We start from the raw sequence: 13,711 nt of genomic DNA on the forward strand, positions 1-13,711 counted from the left end.
GGTTGATGAAGAGAGGCAGATCATGATTGAAGAGTGTGATCTAAGAAAGGGGAAAAAAGAGAGGCAGAATGGGACAAGAGAGGATGACAGTGAGTAGTAGTGAGTGACTGAGAGGCAGAGGGTGAAAGGGAGAGGCAGAGGATGACAGAGAGGCTGGTGTTAGGATCTCCTGTGCCACGCTGTCTGGCGAGACACCATGTGACACTGGCTGGAAGGAGATAGTGACAGGACCAGGGCAGCCTCGCCAACCTGACTCCGTTGTACTCAGATGGAGTTGACGTGTGTGTGCGGGGTGCTAGGCTTCACCAATAATAGCCGCGTTCGTGGGAGCCCGTTAGTCAGGCTCCCACCTCGATGCCACCTGGTCTTATGTTAAGGACAACACACACGCCAAGGCCAGTGATGAACAAGGGGAAACCTATCTACAAACGAAGAGGCGAGGACCACCCTGCCCTGCGGAGAGGGGTGCCAGTGGATAGCACTCTAAATAGGAACCCGCTGTGCTAATGCTTAACAGGTGTAACCATACACAGTATGCTGACACACTAAGAACTGCTGACGGGTGTAACAATACACGATATGCTGACACACTAAGAACTGCTGACGGGTGTAACAATACACTATATGCTGACACAATAAGTACTGCTGACAGGTGTACAATACACGATACGCTGACACACTGAGTACTGCTGACAGGTGTAACAATACACTATACGCTGACACAATAAGCAAATGATTAGTAAGGAGACAAAGAGGGGGAATCTCCCAACTTATCTGGAACCGAGGGATATCAATTTAGCTGGAGAAGGAATCCCACAAAGACCAACAGGAGCTGCAGGGACCGGGAGACGGATAAAGGACGACACACGGACACCGGGAGGACAGGAGACTGGATGGAGGACACAGCTGGGAATCAATGACAGGATGCAGGATGACTGGGACAGGAACCAGGAACACTTGAGACCCTGAGGTACAAGCTATAACCGGCATGGGCCTGAATAACCAGAGGGTTTATATAGTGAGCACAATGTGGTGCTGATTACACATTGCCTAAAGGTGTGCACTGCAGGCTAGGAGCCTAATCAAGACACCTGAGTCCAGAACACACAGTACTGAAAGTAACCTGCAATGGCCCAGGCTGACCACTGGATGCCACTAGCGAGTAAACACACACACAGGCTGAGATAAACCCAGGGAGAACATGAAACTACACAGAATATGTGAATCTGAGCATAACACAGATCCGCTGGAGGCGGATCCTAACAGTACCCCCCCCTTGAAGAGGGGTCAAGGGACCCCAATACCAGGTTCTCCACTACATGGAGAATACCAAACCCTGGAATGGGGGTATCAACCAACAAACAGGAACAAGCTGTGACTGCAGCTTGTAACAGTGCCCCCCTCTCAAAGGTGGCCTTCGGACACAACAAGACCAGACAACAAATATGACAAACAGGACAAAGCAAAAGGTCAGTGCATATACTTCTTTTTCCTTCTCTTAGAATGTTTGGTACGAGAAGATGTCCCTGGTTTTAAACAGGCTTCTTCATAAACCATGGGGCCTGTATACACCGGATACCCATCAATCTCAGACACAAATTCTGAGTCTGAATCTGAGAAAGCATCAAACCTGGATACCAGTGCTCTAGGTGGTAATAATTCAGGAAGATCTCTGTAAGAGGGAGACAAAAAGGCACACCCAGTGGTAATAGCTATGGGCTGGGCCCTTTGTATTGACTCTCCTAAACATGGAGTCTCTGCAGACAAGATGGTCGGCCCAGAGGCATCTGAACCACTTTTATTGGGACCAAATTTTTTCACTACAGCATCACTGAATGCTGGGAGATTCTTAAGAATGGGATCCTCAGATTCAAAAAATTTGCATGCCCATTCGAAAGGTTCACCTCTGAAGCAGTAAATTAAATAGAGCACCACATTATCTGAAGTGATACCTAAAAATGGTCTGGACTCCAAAATAGTGAGAAAATGGTTAGTGAGCGCAACAAATTGGGTTAGGTCCCCATCAAAAACTATAGATGTAGAGATATCGTTCAAAGAATCAACAGTAACTTCATTATCAGCTAACTGACTGGACTGTATAGCTGGAATTATGGCCCTTGAGGCTGAGACTTTAGGGACCCCCTTAGAGGTTATGACCTCTTCCAAGTCTGATGGTCTTTCTGGTTGGGCAGCACTATGATGAGTCTCTGGCTGATCACCACTGTGACGTATTTCTAAGTGGGCAGCACTATAGTGAAACTCTGGCTGGGCAGCAACAAAAAGACCAACAGATGGTCCCTCCATGTTACCGACATGGCTGGAACTCTGCTCAGAGACAGGACAATCAGAATCCCTCTTAGGGACTAGATGGACAGAGTCCCCATCTGGGGCGACACAGGCTTGAACCCCCTCTGGGGCGACACAGGCTTGAACCCCCTCTGGGCCGACACAGGCTTGAACCCCCTCTGGGCCGACACAGGCTTGAACCCCCTCTGGGCCGACACAGGCTTGAACCCCCTCTGGGCCGACACAGGCTTGAACCCCCTCTGGGCCGACACAGGCTTGAACCCCCTCTGGGCCGACACAGGCTTGAACCCCCTCTGGGCCGACACAGGCTTGAACCCCCTCTGGGGCGACACCGGCTTGAACCCCCTCTGGGGCGACACCGGCTTGAACCCCCTCTGGGGCGACACCGGCTTGAACCCCCTCTGGGGCGACACCGGCTTGAACCCCCTCTGGGGCGACACCGGCTTGAACCCCCTCTGGGGCGACACCGGCTTGAACCCCCTCTGGGGCGACACCGGCTTGAACCCCTTCTGGGGCGACACCAACTTGAACCCCTTCTGGGGCAACACCAACTTGAACCCCTTCTGGGGCAACACCAACTTGAACCCCTTCTGGGGCAACACCAACTTGAACCCCACTCGGGGCTGCGCACTTCGGAACCCCACTCGGGGCTGCGCACTTCGGAACCCCACTCGGGGCTGCGCACTTCGGAACCCCACTCGGGGCTGCGCACTTCGGAACCCCACTCGGGGCTGCGCACTTCGGAACCCCACTCGGGGCTGCGCACTTCGGAACCCCACTCGGGGCTGCGCACTTCGGAACCCCACTCGGGGCTGCGCACTTCGGAACCCCACTCGGGGCTGCGCACTTCGGAACCCCACTCGGGGCTGCGCACTTCGGAACCCCACTCGGGGCTGCGCACTTCGGAACCCCACTCGGGGCTGCGGCCTCCGGGCCCCCACTCGGGGCTGCGGCCTCCGGGCCCCCACTCGGGGCTGCGGCCTCCGGGCCCCCACTCGGGGCTGCGGCCTCCGGGCCCCCACTCGGGGCTGCGGCCTCCGGGCCCCCACTCGGGGCTGCGGCCTCCGGGCCCCCGGCATCAGACCGGCTCGGCGGGCCCCCGGCATCAGACCGGCTCGGCGGGCCCCCGGCATCAGACCGGCTCGGCGGGCCCCCGGCATCAGACCGGCTCGGCGGGCCCCCGGCATCAGACCGGCTCGGCGGGCCCCCGGCATCAGACCGGCTCGGCGGGCCCCCGGCATCAGACCGGCTCGGCGGGCCCCCGGCATCAGACCGGCTCGGCGGGCCCCCGGCATCAGATTCGCTCGGCGGGCCCCCGGCATCGGGCTCGCTCGGCGGGCCCCCGGCATCGGGCTCGCTCGGCGGGCCCCCGGCATCGGGCTCGCTCGGCGGGCCCCCGGCATCAGACTGGCACGGCGGGCCCCCGGCATCAGACCGGCACTGCGGGCCCCCGGCATCTGGCTCGCTCGGCGGACCCCCGGCATCTGGCTCGCTCGGCGGACCCCCGGCATCAAACTGGCACGGCGGGCCCCCGGCACATGACTCAACCACCTGGGCTTTCCCTTCAAGGGTTTGCAACTCTGACTTAATATGAACAGAAATCCCATCATGCGGGGAGCACCTCCTCTGCTGATTATTAAACCCAAAATGGGGACTCCCAGCACTTGGACCAACCGTATTAATCAGAGCGCTTTTACTGGGAGACTCAGAGCACTCCTCTGCCACAGTGTAGACAGGCATAGATCTGACAACCTGCCCCGACTTGGCCAGAGGAAACACCCTGTTGCCACCACTGGAGTTGCGCAAAACACAAGTTTGCACAAAGTGGCCTGAATCTCCACAGTATAAGCATAGATTCAAGTCTCTACGCCGCTGACGCTCCTCCAATGGGAGCTTCGGCCGTAGAACACTTCTATGCATTACCTGAACCTCTGGGTCTGAGGACTTGCTGCCTAATACCTCCTTAGGCAGGGTCCCATTAGGGGCTAAATGAACCCCTGTGACCTCTGGGAGGATCAGAAAAATTTCTGTGAGGAGTTTTTGCAACTGCAGTAAGGACTGCTGCAAAACCTCTAACTGCCCAGGTTTAAAGGCAGAAAATGCCAAATTTAGAGCCGCTAAAGTTTCTTGCATGGCCTGCATGATATAGCCGTGCAAGGTTACAGACCAGACACAACAAACAATGACACGACAAAAAGTGGCTCGACAAGGACAGTGACAAAACAGATACTGTGACAAGACAGGAAAACTGCAGGACTGAGAGGGCAGAACTCAGCTCCAGAGTTATCTGTTATGGCCGGTTATAATGTTAGGATCTCCTGTGCCACGCTGTCTGGCGAGACACCATGTGACACTGGCTGGAAGGAGATAGTGACAGGACCAGGGCAGCCTCGCCAACCTGACTCCGTTGTACTCAGATGGAGTTGACGTGTGTGTGCGGGGTGCTAGGCTTCACCAATAATAGCCGCGTTCGTGGGAGCCCGTTAGTCAGGCTCCCACCTCGATGCCACCTGGTCTTATGTTAAGGACAACACACACGCCAAGGCCAGTGATGAACAAGGGGAAACCTATCTACAAACGAAGAGGCGAGGACCACCCTGCCCTGCGGAGAGGGGTGCCAGTGGATAGCACTCTAAATAGAAACCCGCTGTGCTAATGCTTAACAGGTGTAACCATACACAGTATGCTGACACACTAAGAACTGCTGACGGGTGTAACAATACACGATATGCTGACACACTAAGAACTGCTGACGGGTGTAACAATACACTATATGCTGACACAATAAGTACTGCTGACAGGTGTACAATACACGATACGCTGACACACTGAGTACTGCTGACAGGTGTAACAATACACTATACGCTGACACAATAAGCAAATGATTAGTAAGGAGACAAAGAGGGGGAATCTCCCAACTTATCTGGAACCGAGGGATATCAATTTAGCTGGAGAAGGAATCCCACAAAGACCAACAGGAGCTGCAGGGACCGGGAGACGGATAAAGGACGACACACGGACACCGGGAGGACAGGAGACTGGATGGAGGACACAGCTGGGAATCAATGACAGGATGCAGGATGACTGGGACAGGAACCAGGAACACTTGAGACCCTGAGGTACAAGCTATAACCGGCATGGGCCTGAATAACCAGAGGGTTTATATAGTGAGCACAATGTGGTGCTGATTACACATTGCCTAAAGGTGTGCACTGCAGGCTAGGAGCCTAATCAAGACACCTGAGTCCAGAACACACAGTACTGAAAGTAACCTGCAATGGCCCAGGCTGACCACTGGATGCCACTAGCGAGTAAACACACACACAGGCTGAGATAAACTCAGGGAGAACATGAAACTACACAGAATATGTGAATCTGAGCATAACACAGATCCGCTGGAGGCGGATCCTAACAGCTGGGAGAAGTAGAGGGTGATGGAAGAAGGTGACAGTGAGTGGCAGAGGGTGACAGGAGAGGTGATAGGAAGAAGCAGTGGTTGACATAGAGAGGCAGAAGGTGACGGAGAGACAATGAAAGGGTGACATGGAGAGACATCGGGGGCTGGCAAAGAGTGATGGAGTGAGGTTGATGTGGAGAGGCAGAGGGTGATGGTCAGAGAAAGATATATTAATCATTCTACATTTGTTTTGTCCACTCAGTGTTCTGCATGCAATATAATTGAAGCCATTGCTGGTGTATTGCTAGATTTTACTTGCTTGTGGGATTTTGAGCTGGAGAGCCATCTTCAGTAAAACTTGAAAATACATGGAGATGAATGAAGCCTGAAAGATGTATAATACAATTTATTTGTAAGATATAGGGGTAATGTAATAGAGTGTTTTCCATTTTTTTTTCAAAAGCTCCAATTATTTATACTACAAATTCAGGTTTTGCCATGTAAATGACTGTAGCTTTAAAAAAAATAAAAATAAAAATTTTCACAAAATCTCCCCCTGATTCTCACAACCTATTATATTCCCCCCATAGGGCTATATTCACTGTCAGGCGGAGGCGGAATATATTTTACCAGTTTGTCAGTGCCGCTATCTCCAGCAGCGCTAGAGGAGGGACTCGCTCATTATTAACACTGAAAAAATGACCTTGAATAGGCTAAATCAATTGGCTTTTAGACGGAAAACATGCTGTTTCCGCCAAAACGCACCAACACTGACTACCCCCCATAGTGTTAGATATGTTGGAGCCTTGTTAAACCTCCGTTTCTAGTGATATCTGCCTCTCCTCTCTCTTCATCCAGTACTGTATTACAGAAAGTAATCTACTTTCCATACGTCATAACGTGTATCAGATGCATTCTTGGCAGAAGTGTACTCTCAAGATTATCTACTTTAAGTTGGCTTGTTAACAGAGACTGGATTTATATTTCAGGACAGAATCTTGGCTTTATACAGATATGCAAAGATGAATTGTTTGTGAATGTGATCTGCCACTAACCAGACCTTTGGCTTTTGCTATATAAAACTGACTGTCAGCCAGTACAGAAACAATTCAGAGCAGGGCCGAAAAGAAAAGTAAAATAACTCCTGTATACAGTAGATGTTGCTGAGGTTTAAAACTGCTTGTTCTTTCATGAACCAAGTATTAATATTACAAAAATAACAACTTATTATCTCCAGTATCTTCTCTCTTTCATTAACTTTCTTGTTGTTAAGGGCATATTCACTTAGCCTCTGCTTGCTTACCAGAACGGGCAATGGCCGGGAGGCTCCTAAAAATTGCGTAGCACTCCTAGCCAGCCAGGAAAGTGGGCAAGACCATAGCATTGTGACCCCCCCCCCCCCCCCTAGATCCACCCCTCCATCCACTCACCACCTGCTTAATCCACTCACAGAGGGAAGCGAGCTGGGCAATCAGACATAATCGTGTCACCAAAGCCCTGCCTCCCACTTTACAATGTCAGTTGGATGTCAATGATGCAATCGAGGCTCCATGTCCCTAGATTTAATTCTACATGCCCCCTACTGTGTGACCTGGCTTCCCCTCCTGAAGGCAATGCCATAACTAGAAATTTTAATGCTGTGTGCCAGATTAAATTGGTGCCCCCCCACACAGTCAAAATAGGGACAGTGTGCTCCCAATGTGCTCACCAAAAATATTGGGGTTTGGCTTCATGGGAAAGGGGCGTGACCACATTATAGTACAAACTCACAGTAGTGACACTTGTACACACTACGATAAGTAGAGCCCTTTAGACACACTGCGCCAGGTAGAGCCCCTAAAAATGAGCAAAACTTCCCAGGTACAAGGAGTAATAGAGGTTCGAGCTGGTCTAAGAGTTTACCACACACTACAACTACTACCCTACACCTCCCACTTCATTCTCACTGCACTATCATCACTATACTGCACTCCCTTCCCTGCACAAACTACTGCTGCTACCTTGCACCTCCCTTTCCTCGCACACACTTCACTAGCCTGGCCAGATTCTTTCTTCCTGCAAGAGCTGGCCCAGTGGTCAAAGAATGCAGCAGCCGGGAACAGATATCAGTAAAGCGCCAGAGCAGGTGGGTATTTCCTTTTTGTTTTCTTCCTCACACAGTTGGGTTTTAAAAATAGAAAACATAGTGTGCATTAGTAATAAGCTACTTCCCCACATACATACACTGTTCATATACCATTTACCCCCTCCCAGCACACATTAACACACCATTCCTCACACACATTAATACGCCATTTCACCCTCCCAGCACACATTAATACACCATTCCTCCCCTACCAGTACACAGTAATACGCCATTCCCCCCTACCTCCCCACTCACAATAAATACGCCATTCCCTCCTCCCAGCACACATTAATAGGCCATCCCACCTCCCAGCATACTTTAATACATCATTCCCACCTCCCAGCACATATTATTAATACCCCCCTCGCAGCACACATTGTTGCTCCCTGTGGATCAGATGGGAGGATCAGGACAGTGACGCTGCTGCCTGTCTATCATAAAGCATGACAGGGACAGTAGTTGGGTTGGATAATGCTGCCGGTGCTACTGCTGCTTGTCATACAATGTGACAGGCGCAGCCTGTAGCAGCCGACAACTACAGCAGAAAGGTCCAGCAGCAGAGCACCTCCCTGCTTTGCTGACCTTGCTGAGTGGCCCTGTTTATGTTCCAGCTGTGAACTTACAGTGCAGATGATGCGCTGTGGGCAAGGCATAGCTGGCACACACCTAGCGTAGTTACGGCCCTGCCTGGAGGGAGCAGCCATTAAGTAGGCAACCCGTAGGTCCAGAACCGGTTCAATTAGTGGGGATTGCCTGATAATAGCATCTCAGATAATGGACTGAGCCTCACAGAGTTGTGAGGACAAGTCTGAGAGAAACTACCAAATTGGGGGTTTAGGTGTAGGGAAAACTCCTTGGTTTACAAAATATATTCGGAAACAGTAGATTTCTGTGCGATAAACCTTCATTTTAGGAGCTGTAAAAAAGCTAAACCCAGTGGCTAATTAAATATGCCCGTAAGGACGACCCATAGTTAAAACTTCTTTTGAGATGTGTCTTCTTCTTCTTTTCATATGCATCCACATTTAAAACAAAATTTCACTCTGAGGAATCCTATTTTCGGTACTTGTTTCCTAGCACGGCGCCCCCGATGTTCATCTTACAGATTCTGATCGCATTGCATGCCATATAGCCGCATGCGCTGCATGCAATGTGTTTTTTAATTGTACAAGCACCCTGATGGGTGCTTACAATGTTAAATGCACCCCCATGCCACCCCCACTATCAACGCAAAGGCGAAGCGCAAACCCAAAGTGTGGCGAGCGGCGGCGGTACGCGTCCTCTGACCTTTTCATACCCCCACTATCCACGTCGGCGTGGAGTTGACTTTAGATAGTGTGGCGAGCACAGCGAGCCACCGAGCCCGAAGCGTGGTGAGCGCAGCGAGCCCCGCGAGGGGACGGGCATTACTTTACATGTATTCCGCGTCCCCTCACGGGGCTCGCTGCGCTCGCCACGTTTCGGGCTCAGTGGCTCGCCACACTATCTAAATTCAACTCCGCGCCGACGTGGATAGTGGGGGTATGAAAAGGTCAGAGGACGCGTACCGCTGCCGCTCGCCACGCTTCGGGTTGGCGTTGATCCTGGGGGTGGCGTTAACTATGGGGGGCCATTTAACATTGTAAGGACCCATCAGGGTGCTTGTACAATATGTATGGCATACGATGCAATGCGATATTTTATTGTACAACATCGCGTTGCATCGCATACCATTGTATACCTTATTTAGCACAATGGTATACGATGCGATGGGCTCCGTGCTAGGAAACAAGTACCCTATGAGATATGTCCACTTTTCTTATATCCACCAAGCTCTAGAATGCAATACAACCCAGAGATTGGACCCAGGGGTAATGCCATCTATAGATGGTGTTACCCAACAGAAGCCTTTGGCCTTCTTTTTGTGTTTTTCCCTGAGAGGGCCCTTCAGCCCATCTGTGTATACTTTGGTTATGTTCATTTGCTGAACAAGATTATTGATCTATATTCATCAGGTTGGAAAAGTAAAGAGTGTGTCCCAAGACTGGTTGCAGACTACATGGCAAATAAATTTAATTTGGATGGATTAGTGAGCCATAATTTGCAATTTGACCACATCAATAAGGGTTTTGACCTATTGCAATCTGGGGAGAGGTAAGTAATATTAATAATTTAAAACCCATATATGCTTATTTGTTATAAAAGTGGTCTTAAATTCATTTGCTAAAAAATAGGATCATAATACCCCAAAAGAGTATTCGGGCGTAAAAGGGTAGGGGTGGGGCTGGTTGTGTAGCATTGCTCTTGGTATTTTTTTTTGTACATACACAGACATGACATAATCAGTGGTGGATTTTACCTATGGGCTGCAGGAATGCAGACTATCTATAGATTGTAAGCTTGCAGCAGGGACCTCCAACCTCTATGTCTGTTTGTTTTACCTAGTATGTTCTTTCAGTGTTGTCAACATTTGTAAAGTGCAACGGAATCTGCTGCGCTTTATAAGAAAATGTAAATAAATGAATAATGCAGCCCTCAAGTAAATTCCTCAACCTTGCTTAGCGTTAGTGAAGCAAGGTGCAGTCCAAAACTGCTTTGGCTTGCTGTGACTGGCAGTGACTTCCTTTTGAAAGTCCTACCTGCAAGTCACCTGCAGTAAAAGGAATTCCAATTAAGAGGTGCTCCTTACTGTATCTCTAGGACTGCCAGTCTGGGCTGCTATATAGTATTGTACATAGAAATTGGTCACACCAAGCGATACCACAGTACAGATGTAGAGATATAGATCCTTTCTTTCATAGGAATTATTTTTCTCTATAAGCTACAAGTCCAGAAGTTTTCCCTAAAATCTCAAATGGAAACAACCATAGTTCAGATGGTTTAAACCATGGAAATTGAATTGCCAATGTGTGCACTTACATGGATCCAAATGTCCCAATTAGGAGTTGGAAGTATTTGATATGTATTTTAGATATGTTCTGTGTATGCTTGCTTCTTTTATATTGCAGGGTTGAGATCGTCTGTCTAGGTGATTGTGAATGAGAGGACTCCTCCGGATGTTCCTCCAGACGGGACTGGACACAAACTGTCACTCAGTTAACTAATTAGTAGCTATTTAAATAGGGCTCCATGGAGATGGTGCTCCACAGCTTCTGGGGAAGGACCTTTATGGTCTGAAAACGCATTAAAGCTGAAAAGGGACACCATTTTACTGGATCCAGAGAAACTATTTGGGGAGAGACCTGTTAACTATCTGGGAGCCATTGGAGGAGCCGGCAGCCTGGGCTTACCAATAGCTAGTATCACCCTGAACAAATATCTGCATCCAGTGTTCATTTTAAACCTTCCATGGTGTTTTCATGCTGTTTTTTTTTTTATATGTTCATGTGAGTGCAGATCATTTTGTGGATTATAGAGTGTTGCACTATTATATACTCTTTTATACTCTCAGGTGGTATTTCATGCCCTACCATCCACAACGGCGTGGAAAGAGAATATAATAGTGTGCTGAGTGCAGCGAGGCACTGTGCCCAAAGCATGGCGAGGGTAGCGAGCCATGCGAGGAAATGCGGTACACTTAGACAGTGTCCATATCGACCTATGTTGACATAGACACAAAAGAAACCCAAAAAAACTCATGTTGACCTTTTTGAATGTCAGCCTTTTGACCCTGTCGTCCTTTTGACTGTCAACCTTTTGTCTGTCCACCTTTTGAACCTGTTGACCTTTTGACCCTGTTGACCCTTTGACTGTCGGCGTATAGTGGTCGACTGTAGATCTAGACATTGTAGATCTAAAATAGGGAAAACTACTGGAACCATGAATATCTTATAGAGAAAAATAATTCCCATGTAAGAAGGGATCTATATCTCTACATCTGTATTGTGGTATCGCTTGGTTTGACCAATTTATATTTACAATTTGTTTTAAACTTGGTGACGGTTTTCTATTGTGTCACTATAGCTGGAAAACATGGGTAGCGCAACAAGAAAGTTAAAACTGTTTATATGAGTCTGGGCTGCTATAGGCAGAGAGCTGGCTTCCTGGTGAAAGCCACTCCCTGCCTTACCATGCAGCCCTAGCTGGCTTCTATGGGTTGCAGTTGATGCAGCCCATAGAAGCCAGGCTTTTGCACCTGGTCCACCATGTGTCATTTACTTTGTACAGGTTCCGGGGCTCTGGCTGGTGGGTTGACATGGTGATGGAGACCTAGCAGTGCGGCCATCAACAGTCCGGGTCATAATATTGTGTCACAATGCTAGTGTCTACTGCGCCACCAGAGATGAGTGGGCCAATCCAGAGCCTGTACACTGGCATCCTCCTCTCTTATAGCAACTACTAATTTCTATATCAACATATTTATGCTGTATACATTTCTGACTATTTTATCTGTTTTATTTACAGCATACGATCAATTTTGATGTTTTAAACAGTGCTTCCCTCCAATGGTGTTTTCTATGTCCAGTGCAATCATGTTGGAGACAGCGGATGAAAATCAAATGTAATTTTTAGATCAAAACTGTTTCATACTTGACAGAATATTTTTTGCAAGTATATCAAATGTAATGTCACTTCACCTAATTAGCAATACGTTATTTTGTTCCATTCTGTTTGCAGATATTTCTCATTTTTTTTCTTAAATAATTAGAAAGAAGTATTCTACTCCACTAGACTACAGAATTACAATACATGAATGCCACTTGCATCACTGCTGTCTATAGCTTGTTTATTAACAAATTACCATCTTTATATAATAAAGAACTTCATGTATTGATATCTACTGTAATAAAACCTTAATTTCACTATTTGTCTGCAGACCATTTTGGCTAGTAGTTCAGAAATGGGATTGTTGTATAGGTGCTCTTATCAAAATACATTTATTTAGTCACTCAAATAGGAAATATGGGGCAGATTTAACCTTATTCGTCTTAAATGGTGCTCAAACCAACATAACAGTTTGGAACTGATTGGTTAGAGTACTATCGAAGATTAGTAATGAGTGATAATGCACAGGCGCTTTTTAAATACGCACTGGGGCTGGTCACTAGAGAGTGACTTTGAGCCCCAGAACAAAAGAGGAGGAGAGACCAAGGCATGACTAGCGTCTGGACTATTGCTTCACTTCTTCAGTGCTGAGCTGACCCTGGGACACGGGACAGCGGCACTGTCAGCCTGCCATTGCCCGCAGCATTATTTAAAAATGAAAAGGGTGCAGGGGATTGTTAGCTTGGCCCCGGGCCAACCCAGCTGCCGGGGCCCCATAGCAACTGCATCCCCTGCACCCTCTGTTGTTATGCCACTGTGTGTGTGTTCCTCCCAAGACCTACCGCATCTTCAACATCAGCAACAAGCACTGGTTCAGTGCCCATGTCCTACAACGTCGTTGGACTAAAGAGGAGGCTTACAGCACTGGTGACAGAGCACTCCATAGGGGTGCAAGCAAATTTCAGTGAATTCGGCCCTGCGAAGGGTGCGAGTTAAGGTTAATTCGTGTGCCGTTTTCAGTGTGAATTATATAATTATATACCTATCTGTAATACTGTATACATGGCCAATAAAGCTGATTCTGATGTGTAGTACATGTTCCTCTGGAGAATCTAAAGCCCCATACACAATAGAGTGTCTATGGGGTGCCAGCATTAGTAAGTACATACACACTTGCCAATGGCAGCATGTAGGAGACTGAAGGTGGGGAGATTACAGGGGAGGCCTGAGCCATGCTGCATGTCAATACATGCAGGATGGGGGAAGGGGTCTTTAAAGATGCATGGGAACATGCAGGGCCAGTGCTAGGGTGTCCGGTGTCCTCCTGCAAAGCATACATTTTGCGCCCTTTCACATTGCCATTGCAACAAGCTGCAGCCCGATTGTGGGAGCGTATGCACTGTCCACCGTCCCCGCTG

The 13,711-nt window shown here is 48.6% G+C and overlaps 1 protein-coding gene across 2 annotated transcripts in view; it reads left to right on the forward strand.

Annotated features, from left to right (window-relative positions):
* LOC146065466 (alcohol dehydrogenase 1-like) overlaps nt 1-13,382 on the forward strand; it is a 72,454-nt gene extending 59,072 nt beyond the window's left edge. For both annotated transcript variants that reach the window (XR_014472333.1, XM_083179046.1), the window contains 2 exons: nt 9,824-9,962; nt 12,213-13,382. Coding sequence is in view for 1 of the 2 variants with exons in the window: in XM_083179046.1 (XP_083035172.1) it covers nt 9,824-9,962; nt 12,213-12,237 (164 nt within the window). In the remaining variant the exon portion in view is untranslated. The remainder of the gene's footprint in view (nt 1-9,823; nt 9,963-12,212) is intronic.
* The last annotated feature ends 329 nt before the right edge of the window (nt 13,383-13,711 follow it).

The sequence above is a fragment of the Crinia signifera genome, chromosome 1, assembly GCF_055691185.1.
Source record: "Crinia signifera chromosome 1, ASM5569118v1, whole genome shotgun sequence".
In the NCBI taxonomy this organism is placed as follows: domain Eukaryota; kingdom Metazoa; phylum Chordata; class Amphibia; order Anura; family Myobatrachidae; genus Crinia; species Crinia signifera.